Source organism: Brienomyrus brachyistius, chromosome 15, assembly GCF_023856365.1.
Source record: "Brienomyrus brachyistius isolate T26 chromosome 15, BBRACH_0.4, whole genome shotgun sequence".
In the NCBI taxonomy this organism is placed as follows: domain Eukaryota; kingdom Metazoa; phylum Chordata; class Actinopteri; order Osteoglossiformes; family Mormyridae; genus Brienomyrus; species Brienomyrus brachyistius.
In genome coordinates this window covers 19,187,341-19,203,395 of record NC_064547.1, presented here as the reverse complement: position 1 = coordinate 19,203,395, position 16,055 = coordinate 19,187,341, and the positions used below count along the sequence as shown (strand labels likewise).

Below are 16,055 nucleotides of genomic sequence, written 5' to 3'. Positions count from 1 at the left end.
GTTACATGTATAAGGGCCGTTTACTGGGTTAATACTGAGATGTACCATTTTACTTGTGGATTAACAAAGATGCATACAGCACATTTGAAATGCATCACGGGATAAACTACCACACTTATTTTCTTATAGTGATTGACAAGCTATAAAACACAGTGCATTCCAAGCCTTGGGAAATGGTATGGAAATTTGTTTGAAGATACAGTTTCTGTGTAACATGAAAAACAAACGGAAAAATGGAACACTGCCATTTACTGTGGATTTTATAAGGAATGCGGGATCTTCTAAGCCCTCACTTCACACCCCACCCACACTGGCTGCCACATCACAGGAGACTCCATCCTCACTGGCTGGTTCCTCAGCCCCCGCCCCTTCCAGAGTCGGGGAGGGTGCGTAAAAGCCGTCGCCGTCAGATGGCGCGGCAGAAAACGCGATGCTGTCGTCTGACTGTCCTTGACGCTTTAAGGTAGGCGAGTCGCCCCGGTCGCTCTTCTGATTTGCCGAGATTTCCAAGAGAAACAGAGTCTCCACCTGACTGAGGAACTGCTCCACGGTGCTGTCCTGCAGCTGCTCTAGGAACTTCCTCAAGGAGGCCAACATCTGTAAAGAAAAGGGCTGCAGATAACAGAAGGCCAAAGCCAGTGCTAACAGTGCCTAAAGTGAGCATCACTGCATGGCTGATCGCAGTGTAGGATTCCTTAGACCCCATTGATGTGGGTGTAGCCAGTGCACCGGGGAGGGACTTACTGCATTAAACGAGATGAAGGCAGATGACTCCAGCACAATCCCCCAACCCTTACACATGTGATTGGCTGATAGTACTTACTTTGTCCAGGCATGTAAGGTCGGAATCTCTGCGGAAAAATCTGTCCATCGGCACGCAACTGGAAATAAAACCACAGCAGGAAAATCTTCACATTGAGACAGACAGAGTTTTACGTGTTAATCAGACCTGTCCCTACCCCAAGTAGGGACCGTAACCAGGCCCTCCCCACTCCTAAAATTACCGCTACATCACAAATACCACACTACCTCCTTACCTGTGAGACGCTCTGTATTTTTTCACTATCCACTCTGCTCTCTTCATCACTTGGACCCAATTCGGCTCCTCGCACAATTCGTGGATCTCAAACTTAAAAGGGATCCCTGGAGGACAAAGGGAATGTTCTGTGACTGAGGAGAAGAGGAACAGGGCGCAAAGACGTCTGTGACCGATGGAAACAGCAACAGGTGCAAAGGCGTCCGTGAATTGTCTCACTGTATCCAGAAAGGGCAAACGCTGAGGGAACAGCGGTACGTACTGTGAGAGCCTGCGGGGCCCTGCTCCTCACTCACCACCAGACAGGTGGTCTGCGAGTGCGGCGAGGTGTTGCTGGGGTTGTAGGGGCTTACGATCATCCCGATGAAGGGGGCGCCGCCGCGGGAGAAATAGCCCTGAAAGCAGGGAAGCTGAAATGTCAGGAACTACCTCAACAAAATAGACCCGAATCTGATCCAAAAGTCAACTGTACACCGGGAACCGGGCTTAAAGCACATGTCAGTGCATTATCTCCACCAAGGAAGTCACTTATTTTATTAATGTATCCTCCATAAATGCTTATCTGCAAAGCTGAAGGAACAATTTCACATAAAGCCCAATAAAAAGCATTTCACTTTCGAGAAGCAGTGGACCGCTTGCAAAAATGTAACACAGCAGAAACATCTTAGAGTTAAACAAGAGGACAGAAAGACAGTGATGCGTGGACAGGTAGGTGCAGCATCTCACCTGGAACTTGGCCTGCGTGTCAATGTCACGGAGGGAGGGGTTGGGGTCAAATGCAGGGTGCGAGTGATACCAGCCGACGACGTCGTAGCCCCGGCCGGCCAGCTGCTCCGACGCTTGGGTCTGAGACACTGGATCCATCTCGCACTGCATTCCCGTGCTCAGGCTGGTGCACGGCTCTGCGGCACAGATCTGCGGAGGATTCCACTCACCATCACCATCACCATCACCACCACTTCACTATGATCTCACCACTACCAGAATCATAGCATCATACCACTTCATACACTCTCAGAAAAAGGGTAAATATCTGAAGCACTGCTTGTCACTGGGGCTGTACTCTCAAGGATCTGCCAATTGTACCCTCAGCTGTAGATAAATGTACCTTTTAAGGTACAGAAATGGACTCTGAGGAACATTGATGGTACACTAATGCCGTTTGTACCTTTGGGATGCTCCTCAGAGTCCATTTCTGTACCTTAAAAGGTACAAGTACAAGGGTACAGCCCCAGTATAAGATACAAATTACCCTTTTTCTGTTTTATACCGAAAACGTACTGAACTGTCACTTCAAAACCGAGGTACATACCGAACCGTAATTTTTGTGTACCGTTACACCCCTACCAGTCACGTGTTTCACACAGTATTATTAAAAGCAGTCATCATCATCATCACCATCTTCATCATCACCACCACCATACATCTTCACACTCTACAGCAGATCCTTCGCATTCCCATGGGTGTTCCTCACCTTCAGCACTTTGCCTGCCTCATTGTACTCGCCCCCCAGCAGACCGATGACCTCCCCCATGGAAACGTGCGAGTGCTGAGGGGAGAAACGAGGGCAGCAGTCAGCGACTCTCCCAGACTTTGGGTCAGTGCCGGTCCTGCCACGCTGCAGAGCCACCGCGTCCTTCTGGCAAAGCTAAGCAGGATGGTCAAGACCTACTACACACCGCCATCCGTCTAAAGAACAGCAGGATCAGATGAGATGGAACTTTACTGATCCCCATGAAGAGAAAACGTCGTTGCCCAGTAGCAGATGTAACGCGCTGTGTACCGCAGTGACACAAAGCCTTTCACTGCAGACACTGCCCTGTGCGCTGTAATATAAGCAGGACAGAGGTCAATGTGCTAAACCTACCATGTCCATAATGATCAGTGCCTCTGCACACACAGCCACCCGAAACGGCTCCTGCAAAACAAACGACGGGACCCTCAGACGCACGACAACCAACGCAGAAATTTAACAGCACGCAGAGCGGGCGTAAGGTTACACCAACCTGCTTTTCATCGCCAAACTCCTGGCAGGGTATCAGCTGGAAGGGGTCAAAGGAGCTAGGACAAAGACAGAGAGATAGAGGGCCCAGGTTAAAGGGCAGCTTTCCACTGGGCCTCCACTCAACGTGCCCGAATGGACCTACCTTAAAGAGCTTTAATGTAGAAATAGAGTACGTAGAGTATCAAAGAACACAAAAAGGTTAATGTTACCGGCTGAAATAAGTGTTATGTCCTTTGAGAGTAGCAAGACCAGCTGGGAGCATTAACATCAAGACACCATAAATATTTTATATACAAGCAGTGGCCTTGGGGAGACGCTCACCTTCTCTGCCTGGATGCCTTGCTGGCTTTCAGCTGCCGCTTACAGGAATCCTCCCTCCTTTTGGCTAGATCCTCTGCGCTGAGGTGCTGAAGATGGCAAACGTATACGACAGGTGTACTAACTGGGGCTCTGACACAGAGACCTTTCTGAGAGGGACAGCCCTGTCACGTCACCTAAACACGCGACAGGCTCCCCCTGGTGGTCTTGCTTGGAATTTCCCAGCCCTACCTCAAAGGTCTGCCCCTCCAGGTCCTTGGCGTCGCACCAGTTTCCCCACATGTCTCGCACTCGCCGCTTCCTTGCACGCTTTGGGGGGGGGGGGGGGGGGGGGTGACCATAAAAACAGCATCAGTGACGGCGGCATGGATGCTCTCGCTGCCACAGGATCTGCCACCAACGCCGGCCCTCACCATAGACTGCAGCCTCTGAGCCAGCTGGTACGCCTCCAGGGCATCCCGGCCTTCCCTTGCCCGGGAGCGCTCCACCATCCTGGGCCGGTTGTACACGGCCTGCTCTGCAGGAGGGAACACGGTTTGAGCAAGAGGAGAGGCGAGGAGATGAGAGGCGAGGCGAGGAGAGGAGAGGAGAGGCGACGGTGGCCGGGAGCCGCGAGGCTGAGCGGTATGCCATGTGCCGTGGAAGAGCCATTACCACAGCCGAAGTTGATGGCGCCGATGAGCTCCAGGTAGGTGTGTATCCTCCCGATGCAGTTGACGTCACCGCAGTTCCTCAGGCCTGGGCGCACTGACGTCTTGTTCAGGTATTTGGGTTTAACCTTCTCCCTGTGAACACAGGCAGATGCTGATTTGAGGAGCCTGGGACACTCTCCCACGGTAATGCAGTGCCGCTGTTTATCATCACTTAAATCGTGCATTTGCACAGTCACTGCACTGAATAGAAGTTCGGGAGATGCTGAAGCCACATGTTCTGCTAGTCAGCTACCTATGATCTTCTGACTTGTTAGCTACTGGGTTTTTGAAATATCTGAATGCAGGCCCTGCATTAATATAACAAATTCTGTATTGGCCAGCTAACGTCCCATAGCCAACATCCAAGCCTCTGGATAACAACTGTCTTTATTTTAAGTATTAATTAGCATCACTACCCCCCATGCACTAGATCACATATATAATCTTTCATCCTGCTTTTAAACGCTGTGGGACTGGCAGAGAAGGTCACATGACCTCAGACCCAGGTTTAATGCAGTATATCAGCAGTAGGGGCTCTGTGCCCTGTAAACACGTACCACTGCTCTAAGATGTAATTCCGGATCTTAAGGTATCTCTCGGGCGTCTTGGACGGACGGCCCTCGAAGAACTCAGAGACGGCCTGTTTCTCCTCCTCTGTGACGGCCCTTCGGTCAAGTTGAACTTCTTGTTCTGGGGCCTTCAGCTCTTCCTCCTCCTCGTCCTCCTCCTCGTACTCATCATCCAGGCTCGTGCTGCCCTCTGCTGGGCCTGAGGGAAGGACGGACAGCAGCAGAGCAGGCAGGTCAAACCCTGACCCGGAAGAGCGGGCCCACGGGACATTTTTATGGAGAAAAAAACACAAACAAAGCCAGAGGTCACCTGCTCCACTACTGTCCTCCCGTTCGGAAGCAGATCCTCCATCTGCACTGCCAGGCCCAGCTGGCTGGGGGTCCGTTTCCTCCGCAGACGTGGGGTCGCAGTGAGCATGTGCGACACCCTCACCCACCACCTCAGATGCAGCCTCTGGGGTCAGCTCAACAGAGCAACAGGGCCGGGGAGAAGGGGCTGGCAGAGGCTCCACACTTTGGACTGCAGCATCTTCAGAAGGCCCTTGTTCAACCGGCTCCCCCTGACTGCTCAGAAGCGGTTCGTCGTCGAGGTCATCCGTGATGTCCACATCCTCGTCGTCTGACAGCCTCTCGATCCGCACCGCATTGGACAACATGGTGCTGTGATCCTTGACAGAGCCAGCAGCACCGGGCGGTGGCCTGCCCACTGATCCGCAAGGGGCCCCTGGGCTCTTATGCGGTGAGTTCTCCAGCTTAGTCTGAAATTAAAGGCCTACATTGGTAACACGCTGGAACAATGCACAAAGCAATGCAATATCTCACTGGTTGCAATACTGTGTAAAATCAAGTTTCATCTAAGATTGTAAGCTCATGGGAGTTAATCAGACTGTAGAAGAGGTGTGTCCAAGCAGCTAGAGCAGGCAGGACCAACCAATCAGATGTTTTGGTCCCACCTCCTCTAGTTGTTTGGACCCCTGATTGGTTATCTCACTGAACCACTCATTTTTCCTTCTGACAGAAAATTTTTGTGCAAGTAAACCCCCCATGAGTTTTTTTCCCCCCTACTTATAAGTGAATATAAAGAGTGTATTAAAAACTTAAAAGACAAAACGCTGCAGAATAAACTCAATGGCCACTCGTTTAGTAATCGTACGAAGGCGGGAACAGGACAGAAACACACCTGTTTCTTAAAGTACTGTCTGGCGTAGCTTTTAACCTGCAGGACGGTCCGGCTGCCAATGAGCTTGGAAATTTTTGTCCACCTCCGGCCGAACTGAGACTGCAGCACCATGCAGACAGAGGAGCAGAAACGCTACATCGGCTGTATTCTTGCTTTTTGCAACCGATCCACACAACATAAAATGAAAATATACAAAGACTCCGTCCTTATTTATCACTGCAGCTCATATAAAGCACATAAACGTCTGCTTACCAGTCCGGCCTCAAAGAGCTCCTTCTCCTCCTCGGCCCAGCGGACAGGCTGCGCAGAGGGTTTCACAGGAGACCTACAGGGCGGGACCACAGCAAAGAGAGAAGTCAGGTGTCATGTTGGGTAACCACTGCAAACGCTTCAGTTCATAAAACAAATAATTACACAATAGTCAAAATGGAAAAGATATCTTTGATTATTCGTTCCTGGGGGCCATGTGGATCTCAAGTCTGGGATCTGTGCCCATATCCAATAGATTGTGGATTCATATCCCGTGGCTGGCAGAGTAACTGCATCACAGTTGGACCATTGATCAAGGCCCTTAACCCCAACTGCTTCAGGGTCTGTCTGATCCCGCTCTCTGCACCCACCTGGTACATTGTCTAAGTGTCATAATTATTATTATTTTTTTAATAATTTTTTGTAAAATAACACTGGACATGCAAGCAGATTCTTAGTACTAGCAATGTGGTAGCATTGTTGCTGAGACCAAGGGATGCGTCACTGAGGTCGACATTTAGCATGGGAGCGTTTTCACATCGAGGGTCCCCTGAACTGTACTCACCTCTTCACCTTCTGCTTCTCACCCGCCCACATACTCTTTGGCAGCTCCTTCCCAGCCAGATAATACCCGGAACCAGTCAAGGAGAAATCCACAAAAAGTCAAGCCAGCAGAGGTGGATGGTTCAGGTCAAGAGAGTAAAAATCAAGAGCAGAATTTCGTTTCAACCAACCAGTATAAATAGTCACCGTCACAGGATACTCAACTGGTTGGTTCAAACAAAATTACGGGCTGGATTCTCACTTTCCGGACCTGAACTATCCACCTCGGCATGCCACATCCATTAGCATGGTACACACCAGGCAGCACCATTTGAGCGTTCACCCTTCAGACTTTGCAAACTGCTGTACATCAAAGGATACTCCTCTTCCAGTAGCATGTTCTCTATGGCCTCCCTGTTCTCCGCACTGATAGAGCTGTCTAGAGTCCAGGGCTACAAGACAGCAAACATATAAAAGGGGTGGGCAAAAACTTGTGCAAATCAGCCACTGAGAGAGCAGAACACGTTTAAAGAGCTATCCAGCCCAACCGATAAGCGAATGAATGACGTGAAGAGACAAGAACGTTGGTGCTGCCGTACTGTAAGCAGACACGGAGCGATGTACAGCACTTACTAAGAGCCCGTTGCTGTTTTTCCATGCGGACTGTAGATAAGGATCTTGAATTATTTCTCTCCCTTCAGCGTCCCTAAAATATTCAATAGCACAACAGCACACAATTAGCTCTGGAGCCCAGCTCATGTCTCATAGACGCTTTTTTGGGTGTTGAGCGTAGACGACGAAAGCATGGATATTTCACTTATTCAGTACCGGCGAGGAGTGCTAACAGGTACAGTAGCTTAAAGAGAGGTTGTCATTATGTGTCATGATTCGTTGACAGCTGGGATCAGTCGTTGGACAGCCTTTCCAATGGGTGGTCAGACAGTCGGGTAAAGTGTTTTCAGATGAGAAATATGCGGCTCAGTCAAGTTCATGTTTTCGTTCTGCCGAGCCACATTCTCACGGGTTTCTTGTTGATGACAGCAGTGTGAATGCACGCTTATATGAAACCAGCATACACACATTTAATTTCTCTGAGCATTAAAAGGAAAGACGTCCTGGCCTGTCCGTACTTCGTATGTCAGCTGCTCCGAGCCGCCGCCTCCCTCACTGCGTTCAGTAAATGTTCATGAAAATCTAAACTCGTCACCCATTCGTGTGACTTGTAGTAAGAAAATGCATAAGCAATGGCACAGACACTACTGGTAGCGAGAAGTCTCTCATTTGTCATTCATTTTTGTTGTTTGACGGGTAAACATGAATATCTTGGGTGCTATAAACAAACCGTTTAATTACCACGAGAAATTTGAAAAATGAGGGTGGGGGATTGAGCTGGTATCCAACCATGCCCAACTCCAACTACGCATTAATAATATTCGGAGGACAGACTTTTTGCTTACCCCAAATTCACGTCGGTTACATCTCCCTCAATATCTACAAGCTCCACTTCGTCCGCCATATCGGCTGCCGGAAGTTTCGTCACGCCGAGGGCGACACGTGGACCCGATTCCAGTAGCGACACCAAGAGGTGCGGAGGAACACAGCACGCATGCGCACACTAGAGTATCGTTTATAGAGCGCTGTACTGGAGTAAGTTATTTACTTATCTTTTTTTTTAGACTGAACGAAAAGTAGCGCTGTGATATCTACTTCAAGCCCTTATGAGGAAAATACGCACAAACCTGTACGGATTATACAGTATTTCATTGAACAACAATTTCGTATTATGTACCTAAACACCCTCCGCGAGTCTGTACTGGAGAAGCTGTTGGAAGATGGATGTTTACTTTGCATTTAAGCTGCATCCCATTTGGAAATACAGCTTGCACTTAAAATATGAATACTTCTGAATTTCTCTGTTTAATTCTCACCCTGTAATAACAATCCAATCCAAAAATAACCATTTAAATAGCACGTAGAGTCTGACAGTCCAGCATTGCACATCAGGGTATTTATGGGCTTATCTGAAATATAACTTACACGAATTGTGAACCATACTTTCTCAACCATAAACATGTTTTACTGCAATAGCCTAGCCGGTGGGTAAGGGGCACGACTTCAGGTCCCCCCACCAAGAAAAAACAAAGGCAACACGCTCGGGTGAAAGTCAGTGTTATTTATTTAGAAATTCACAGTTTCCAATGGCAAACAACTTGGGAGTCCAACCCGTGCTCCAGTTCCACTAGTGCTGTGCAGCCCGTCCGCACAGAAAACAAGTAGCGTGTTCCCGTAGACCCCTCGGGGCCCTTTGGGGTGGGTGGGGGATGCCAGGGCACTCGCGTGTGCTCGGGGGCTTCGTTAAGAAACAAAGTGCACATTGAGCTCGTAAGAAAAATCAGCAACAAAAAGTACAAATAACACCACGTTAAAGAATGTGAGCGAATCGACCGTCGACCCCTCCAACTGCCAGAAGAGGGCGACACACAGCATTCTCACACATTGCAGGGGACGCACAAACCCCGGCACGCGTGGAAAATATTTAGTAAAACTCTCGAAGTCACATTCAAACCCAGCCCACAAAATTTTCCTCAAATAAAATGAAGAAAAACATGTTTCATACTGTCATGAACGGTGCTTAACGAAGGGATCCCGTCCTTAAATCGACACAAGTCCTGCCACCGGCAAATGAAATCTTTTTCATTTGTTACTTTTTGCGAGAATAAAACGCCTTACTTCCCCGTTTCACTTTGAGTTCACTCCCACCGTCTGTACCAGAAAAGTCAAATGCAGCACGTCATCATAAATCTGTACTTTAAAATCTATTTCCTTTTACTTAACAGATAAGCGTTTAAATTCAAAGGTGGCTCCATACTCCATCAACGGGACGCATGTATTGTACGTCCTGACAGTCCATTGATTAAAAATGTGTTTTAGGGAACACATATGTGAAGGAGTACTATGTGGCATGTGCCGTCGCAGTACCTGCCACGGGAGGCAGGGGGAGACAAAGAAGGATCTTTGAGGGGATCCTCCTTCTGGGACTATGGCAAGATATATCTGGCAGACAGTGAAATAAATAAATACATAAATAAAACTCACATCAGAGGTACCTTCTGGTGTCTGACAGAAAAACAAAATATTTCCCAAAAACAGGACCCTCAAACACATCTCATTTGGTCAGAAAAAACCTCCCTCATTCCATAAGTAGTGAAAGTAGGAAGAACTCGTTCACCAAGGATGTGGGCTGCGGGGCCAGCCGTGACTTGTAGCAGGGTGAGTGAGTCACGGCATCCTCAACACTTACGGGGGCGTGATGTGATGTTGAGAATGCAGGGTGGGGTGGGGGCATTGGCAGAGACTCACAGCAGCTTCACCCACCTTGAGCAGCCGCTGAGTTTACGGCACACCTAAGGAAATCACCTCCTGGTCCCACGAAACAAAAGGTTAAAGCCACATCTAGAACGGAAAAAGGCAAAGGAGGCAGACGGTGGACACTGCACAGTCCTCACACAGACCTGACACCCCCACGAGCCCCCACTAAACAGAGTGCCCTCTAAAGTCTGGGACAGGACACCGCCCCCTTGAGGCTTCGACCATCTGGTCACTGTGCTAATCCCGTAGAAAAACAAAACTCTGCACTAAAATACACAGCTTTTTCTCATCTTATCGATAAATAAGAGCTCTCTCTGTAAGGAAAAAAAAAGAACGACCTATCGATCTCTAAAACAGACAGAAAAGGCACATGAAGAGGAAGGGGTCTTCGAAGTCCAGGGCCACCGTGTCCAGGAGCAAGGTCCCGAGAGACGAGTCGTGCCGCAGTTCCGCACCCTGCCAGCAGAAGGTGCCACTAGGTACCAGTCTGTTCCCCGGATGGGGATGACGTGTGGCTCAGACCTGGCCCGAGAGTGCGGTGACCCCCAGCGCGCCCACGCCCATCTCCTTGCTGCCTTTCATGATGCCGTGGAGAGCGGGCAGAAGCTCGGCTACGCCTCGGCCCCGTTCACACATCCGTGAGCGCCGCCGTTTGAAGGCCCGCCTCTCCATCCGGCTGGGAGGCGGCGGCTGGTTCTCGCATGCGGGCGGTTCCTCTGAATGGGAGGAGCCCTCCGAGCTGCCTTCAGAGGGGGTGTCCCTGGACAAGGACACGCAGGTCTCTACCGGGGGGGGGCGGGGGGCACCGTTGCACTTGGGGCCTCCATTAGCTGCTGCTGGTGCGGGGGCCAAGGGCTTCGAGGCATCCGCCTTCTCGGCTTTCATCTTGCATCGTTTCTTCTGCCCGGGGGGAGAGAGGAAAGGTCACATGGGGGTTGGGGAGATATTCAGGAGGACGGGGCCACAGCTGAAAGCTGACTGGCCCCTGGAGTGGCCCCTCCCATTGTCACTCAATTCAAAATCTATCATTGGCTAATCAGGATGCCACCTCTGTGTAAAGTATGGCTCCTCTTATGGTCCAACCTTAAAATACACTGCCTGACCAAAGGAAAATGGCACACCTTAACAGTGCATTGTTTCCACACGCTTATGCAGCATCTCAACATTTTTTTTCATCTAGATTTGCATTCATTTCTCATTGAGATCTTGTATTGATGATTGGGGGGGGGGGGGGGGCGTTGACCTACTCCATACAGTCTCCTTCAGCACATCTCAAAGACGTTCGATGGAGTTAAGGGCAAGGCTCTCTGGTGGCCAATTCATGTGTGAAAATGATTCCTCCTGCTCCCTGAACCACTCTGACAATTCCAGCCTGATGAATCTTGGCATCATCGTGCTGGAATACGCCCATGTCATTAGGAAAGGAAAAAATCCATAGGTGGGATGACCTGGCTCTTCAGTAGATTCAGGTGCTCAGCTAATTTCATTGCTGCAAAACATTGCCGAGCTGTAATGATCCAATCATTAGCTCTTACGTACTTGCCGATTTAAATTCAAACAGTGGGTTTTTGGCCAGGAAGTGTAAATCCTAGAATTGCCCCTATCAGGTTGGGGGGGTGCGGGGGTTGATGCAATGAGAAACACATGAATCCCTGATATAACACAGCTTGGGCAAGCTCAGACTCACATGGTGTCATGGCATTGTGGGTAAGAATCCTTGCTTCCCCCAGGTCAAACTGCCCCAAAGACATGTTTTGGTCATTAGAGGGGGTGTTTGGCCCACAGCCCAACAGAACCACTACAGCATATCGGGCCGACCCCGGAGCTGGGGCAAACCAAAACAGGGGTAGGGGGAAAATAGACACCATACCTTTTTTTCAGGTGAAAACCTTAGAGGTTCTACAATGAACAAGTCATCGGGACCCACTGAAAAGGGGAGAGAGGGGTGGAGGTTAGATGGAGGGATGAGCACGAAGCCAGCTGACGGACAAGGCGAGGCCAGCGGGGGGCAGCATTGGCGATCAGGGTGGACCAGGAACCGGGGTATTGGCCTGCTCAACACGTACATGCATCACCTGGAACTCTTCTGGAATTTTCTAGAGCCTTCTAGACCCTTGATGACCAATCGGGGGATAAAGTATCATGTAAAAATTTGCTGAACAGCTGCACAAATCCAGCCCAGTGACGGCATGTCGGGAAAAGCGGGACTGCTGCTGGGGGAGACCCTACACATGCCGGATGCAGATGCGGTGATTTTAAGTCTGACGAGAGACAAACTGACAATGGGGCAGGGTGGGGCACCTATGACCCCACAGCTAATGTGAGGGCCACGGAGAAAATGTTTGTGTTTCAAGCATGACCACGTGGAGACATTCCCCCTACATCCTCAGCACTGGGGGGCCCTTTGGAGGTACAGCAGCCATATAATGGACAAATGGGGGGGGGAGGAGTAAAATAAGACATCATTAACTCACCTATCCAAAGGCAGCTCAAATTTTTTACATCAACACGCTATGTAGCCCTTGTTGAAGCCCACCCACAAACATTTACATTTAGAGTAACAAAGGAATAGCCCAGAAGGGGGCGCCATTCTGTGGTTCTGTGGGGGTGGAGTGACCACACAGGACAGACTTGCCTTCTGCAGCTGGGAACTGGAAGGACTTTGAGCGCACGAGAGGGCAGGAGACTCTCCGCTTCAGACTCATGTCATCATACGAGGAGAAGCACCTGTTGGGACAGAGCACAGGTCTGCAAATCTGGGTATTCAGCTGGGGGGGGGCGCGAGGGTCGAGTTCTAAAAGGCAACCTGACCTCTGAGCACATTCTGATTGGACCAGTGATGTTAAGTAATGCATCGGGGAGGTCAGGCTGGGGGTGGCCGCTTGAAAATTATGAAAAACATTCTTTTCCAAGAGCTCATGAAAGCTCAAAGAGTACCTCTTGGGGCTGGGGTAGTGGTTGATCTTGGGCATGGGGGGGCCCGAGCTCGCAGGAGGGGGGGCCGCTCCTCGGCAACACTGGAGGCACAGCAGGAGCCCGATGGACAGGCAGAGGAGCAGGGAGACAGCCAGGTAACTCTGCCGGTCTGCTGCCTGCAGGGTGATACCCAGAGCAGTTGGCATTTATGGGGCCATGAAACGTCAGGCGATTTGGCTACTGGCAGAAAAGGAGCCCGCGGGCGCCCTCACCTCTTTCTGAAGCTTGCCAACTGTAATGGACAGGTTGAGCACCAGCTGTGTGATGTTCTCCAGCTGGTTCTGCAGAGTCTGGATGGACTCTGTCTGCCGCTGGTCCTGAGGAGGGCGGAGCCAGCATGCATTCCTCCACAGTCAGTCATTCATTCCTTTGATGACTTTGTAGGCATGAGAAAAGCAACAGGAAGTGGGGGGGGGGGGGGATACGACAAAAATCACCTGCTCCTCCGCGATCCTGGAGGTGTTCTGCAGCTTGATGATAGTCTTGTTGAAGGCCCTCTGCATCTCCTCCATCTGCTTTCGGTACCTGGATCAACCGATGGCTCCTGGTTAGACAGGAGCATAGACACGCACACGGGCTGCGGGGGCGGGACAAAGAGGACACACTCACCTCTGGCTGAGTTCCTCCAGGTACCGGCCGCTGAGTGACATGTTCATCTCTAGTGCCTTGATGCGATTGTTGAGTCTCATAAAGACAGACTCCTTCTGGTTGGAGCCGTGAACCTGGTTGCCGTTACCGTAGCTGAGCTCGGAAGAGTTCTGCAGTTCGGCGTAGAAGTCGGTGGCAGAGCGCTGTAGTTGGGCCCCACCCTGGGCCACCAGGATAGCCTCCTCCCCTGGTTCCGGGGGGAGCAACGATGTCTCTGGAGGCAACGCAAGTGGGGTGGTTCTCTGGGGTTCACCCACGGATGGCCTGTCGGCATCCGACTCTGCCGGGGAACCCAGGAGATCGGTGGGGGGGCTGATTTCCAGCGGCTTTGTGGCCGTGAGGGCTGGCGAGGCAGGTGGCTCCACCATGGGGAGGAGCGGGAGCTCCGCTTTAATGAAGTCGCTCTCGAGCCCAGACAGGTCCGCTGTGGGAACCGCGCTGGACCAACTGGGGCTCCCACCGCCGGAAGGGGGGCCCTTCGTCGCCTCGTCCTGCATCTCGGAGACAATGTCTAGGAGACGGGGATCTGTGTGTAGTTCATCACCCCGCGACGGCTCGAGGATGTCCTCCGCGGGAGACACCGTGGGGACAGCGGAGTCCACAAAGCTGATCGGAGGCAGCGACAAGGAGTGGCTGGGCTCCAGCAGCTCAGTCACGGTGACGAGATCTGCGGCTCCTTCAGCGGCCAATGTGGGAGTGGTCTCCATGGAAATGGAACTCTCCTCCCTGGACGAGGGGCGCTCCGTCTGTGGGACGGGGTCTGCGGGGAGCTCCTGGGTCGGCGTGGGGACGGGTTCAGGGCTTGGTACCGGGCTGGTGCGGGCGTTATCCTGATCTGCCTTCACTTTCCGACGCGCTGGGTGCAATCGGCGTGGTGCATGTGCTGCAGAGCACCGGCGGTGGAGGTACTCCAGCAGGGTACCAGCGCAGGACAGACTGGACAGCTGCCTTGGGTCCAAGCTGTGCCCCTTTGACTCATCCTCCCCTCGTTCCTCCTCTTCCTCTGCTCCGAGGAGGGTGACGGTGGACTGGCTGTGCTCCAACTCTTCCTCCTCCTCCTCCAGCACAAGCGTCACTATGCGGCTCTCCTCCGGGGGCGCCGGAGTGGCCAACTCCTCCACAGTGCCCCCTGAGCCCTCTGCAGTGCCCCCTGGGTCCTCCACAGAACTAGCGGATTCCAGCTCCAGGGTCTCCAGCCTGGTGGCAGAGGGCACAAAGAAAACCATCTGGCTATCAAAACACATGCCTACATGCCCCCAGTGAGGTTCGGTGCGATGCAGAGGTGAGCTGTAACGACAGAGTACACTGAAGGAGAGCAGGTGAGAATGTGTGATGGTAGAACGAGGCACCCACCCTGGAAGAGCCGAGGGGGTGGGCAGGAGCTCGGAGCCCCCAGACGTGCTCGTCATGTTTTCTGCTTCCCTGGAGGAGTTCGCTGTGGGGGGTGGGGGGGGAGGTGGTGATATTCATTAGCTTATTGCTTCAAGCTATATTGTTATATTGTTAGATTTAGTCACGAAGCATGAGTGAAAGTTTCCCTGCCTCTGTAGTAACAAAGCGGCCTATTTAACTCTGCGTGGGGGATCGAGAATAAAAGCGCGGAGCTGAGCACCGCTATCGTGGTCTGTTTCCCACTAACCCTCTGGGGTGGAGTGCGTCATCAGAGAGGCAGCGCACTTTTCACGTCCATTTCAGTTTATATCTCGCTCAAATCTTCATGTAGAATCATGAAAAAAAAAACACTGACTAAATCTGTAATGTGTCTTCTTTTCAAAATGGCAATTGTTGGAAGTATTAAAATTTTTAAGATTAGCCTAATTCGGCAAAAAAGGAAAGCATGTCACCTTTCTTTGTTTTACCTGCATCGGGGGCGTGTAGTGCCGCCCTCACCTGAAGATCGCTATTCGCATGGTAATTAGATGAACACCACAATGGTGAAACGCGATCCAGATACATCCCCATCAGCACCATAAAAGGGGGGGGGGGGTGTGGCCAGGTGTGAAAGGTCCTATATATTCAATGAAAGGAGCCCAGAAATAATGACATGAGTTTGGTTTTTCTTATCTATTTATCCAACTGAATGTTGCAACTGCACCATTTAGTCATCTTCATGTAGCCAAGACTTTGGTGATCAGATATCTGGGATCAAAACAAGCTTCCAACACTGCTTACTATGAACTTTTATAATATTTCTGCAAGTGTTCCAAACTGCATTTTGCAATGTCTATACTTTGATGTCAAATTACAAAGTTAACAAAAATCTGACATATTTACAATATACATTAAAAGTAAGATGAGTGTAATGCCAAAACAAATATATAGGAAATTATTTGCCATGAATTAAGTTAATGATATTTAAAGAAATGTGTGCCCATGCCCCAGTCAAAGTGTGTTCCCTACCTCTAGACCCCAGAGAGTTCATACAGTACACCTAACCTAGCCTACCTTAAACATGCTTACATTAGCCTAC

General features: G+C 50.7%; 2 protein-coding genes across 5 annotated transcripts in view; both read right to left on the bottom strand.

The window, feature by feature from the left end:
- Position 1: 1 nt before the first annotated feature.
- Positions 2–8,156, bottom strand: mysm1 (Myb-like, SWIRM and MPN domains 1). The gene is made up of 20 exons (XM_048976393.1): positions 8,050–8,156; positions 7,226–7,298; positions 6,974–7,044; positions 6,615–6,680; positions 6,053–6,125; positions 5,801–5,899; positions 4,931–5,378; positions 4,609–4,819; positions 4,014–4,144; positions 3,773–3,876; positions 3,591–3,668; positions 3,363–3,448; positions 3,043–3,097; positions 2,904–2,954; positions 2,511–2,585; positions 1,763–1,951; positions 1,299–1,431; positions 1,038–1,143; positions 824–881; positions 2–597 (listed from the first exon to the last, which is right to left on the bottom strand). The coding sequence occupies exons 1-20, from the start codon at positions 8,106–8,108 to the stop codon at positions 295–297; spliced, it is 2,469 nt and encodes an 822-aa protein (XP_048832350.1). The 5' UTR covers positions 8,109–8,156; the 3' UTR covers positions 2–294.
- Positions 8,157–8,750: 594 nt separating this feature from the next.
- The window catches only part of suco (SUN domain containing ossification factor), a 29,666-nt gene continuing 22,361 nt past the window's right edge, over positions 8,751–16,055 (bottom strand). For all 4 annotated transcript variants that reach the window (XM_048975970.1, XM_048975972.1, XM_048975973.1 and 1 more), the window contains 8 exons: positions 14,939–15,020; positions 13,547–14,782; positions 13,375–13,462; positions 13,150–13,254; positions 12,899–13,053; positions 12,597–12,688; positions 11,832–11,887; positions 8,751–10,861 (listed from right to left, as the gene is read on the bottom strand). In XM_048975970.1, the coding sequence (XP_048831927.1) occupies positions 10,478–10,861; positions 11,832–11,887; positions 12,597–12,688; positions 12,899–13,053; positions 13,150–13,254; positions 13,375–13,462; positions 13,547–14,782; positions 14,939–15,020 (2,198 nt within the window). In that variant the 3' untranslated portion in view covers positions 8,751–10,477. The remainder of the gene's footprint in view (positions 10,862–11,831; positions 11,888–12,596; positions 12,689–12,898; positions 13,054–13,149; positions 13,255–13,374; positions 13,463–13,546; positions 14,783–14,938; positions 15,021–16,055) is intronic.

What these genes read in the sequence shown, in the direction of transcription:
- mysm1 (XM_048976393.1), bottom strand. Translation starts at nt 8,108, where the DNA reads ATGGCGGACGAAGTGGAGCTTGTAGATATTGAGGGAGATGTAACCGAC. An exon ending in AATTACATCTTAGAGCAGTG is followed by an intron (nt 4,145 to 4,608) that starts GTACGTGTTTAC and finishes CTGTGTTCACAG; the next exon opens with GGAGAAGGTTAAACCCAAAT. An exon ending in AAATACAGAGCGTCTCACAG is followed by an intron (nt 882 to 1,037) that starts GTAAGGAGGTAG and finishes TTTTATTTCCAG; the next exon opens with TTGCGTGCCGATGGACAGAT.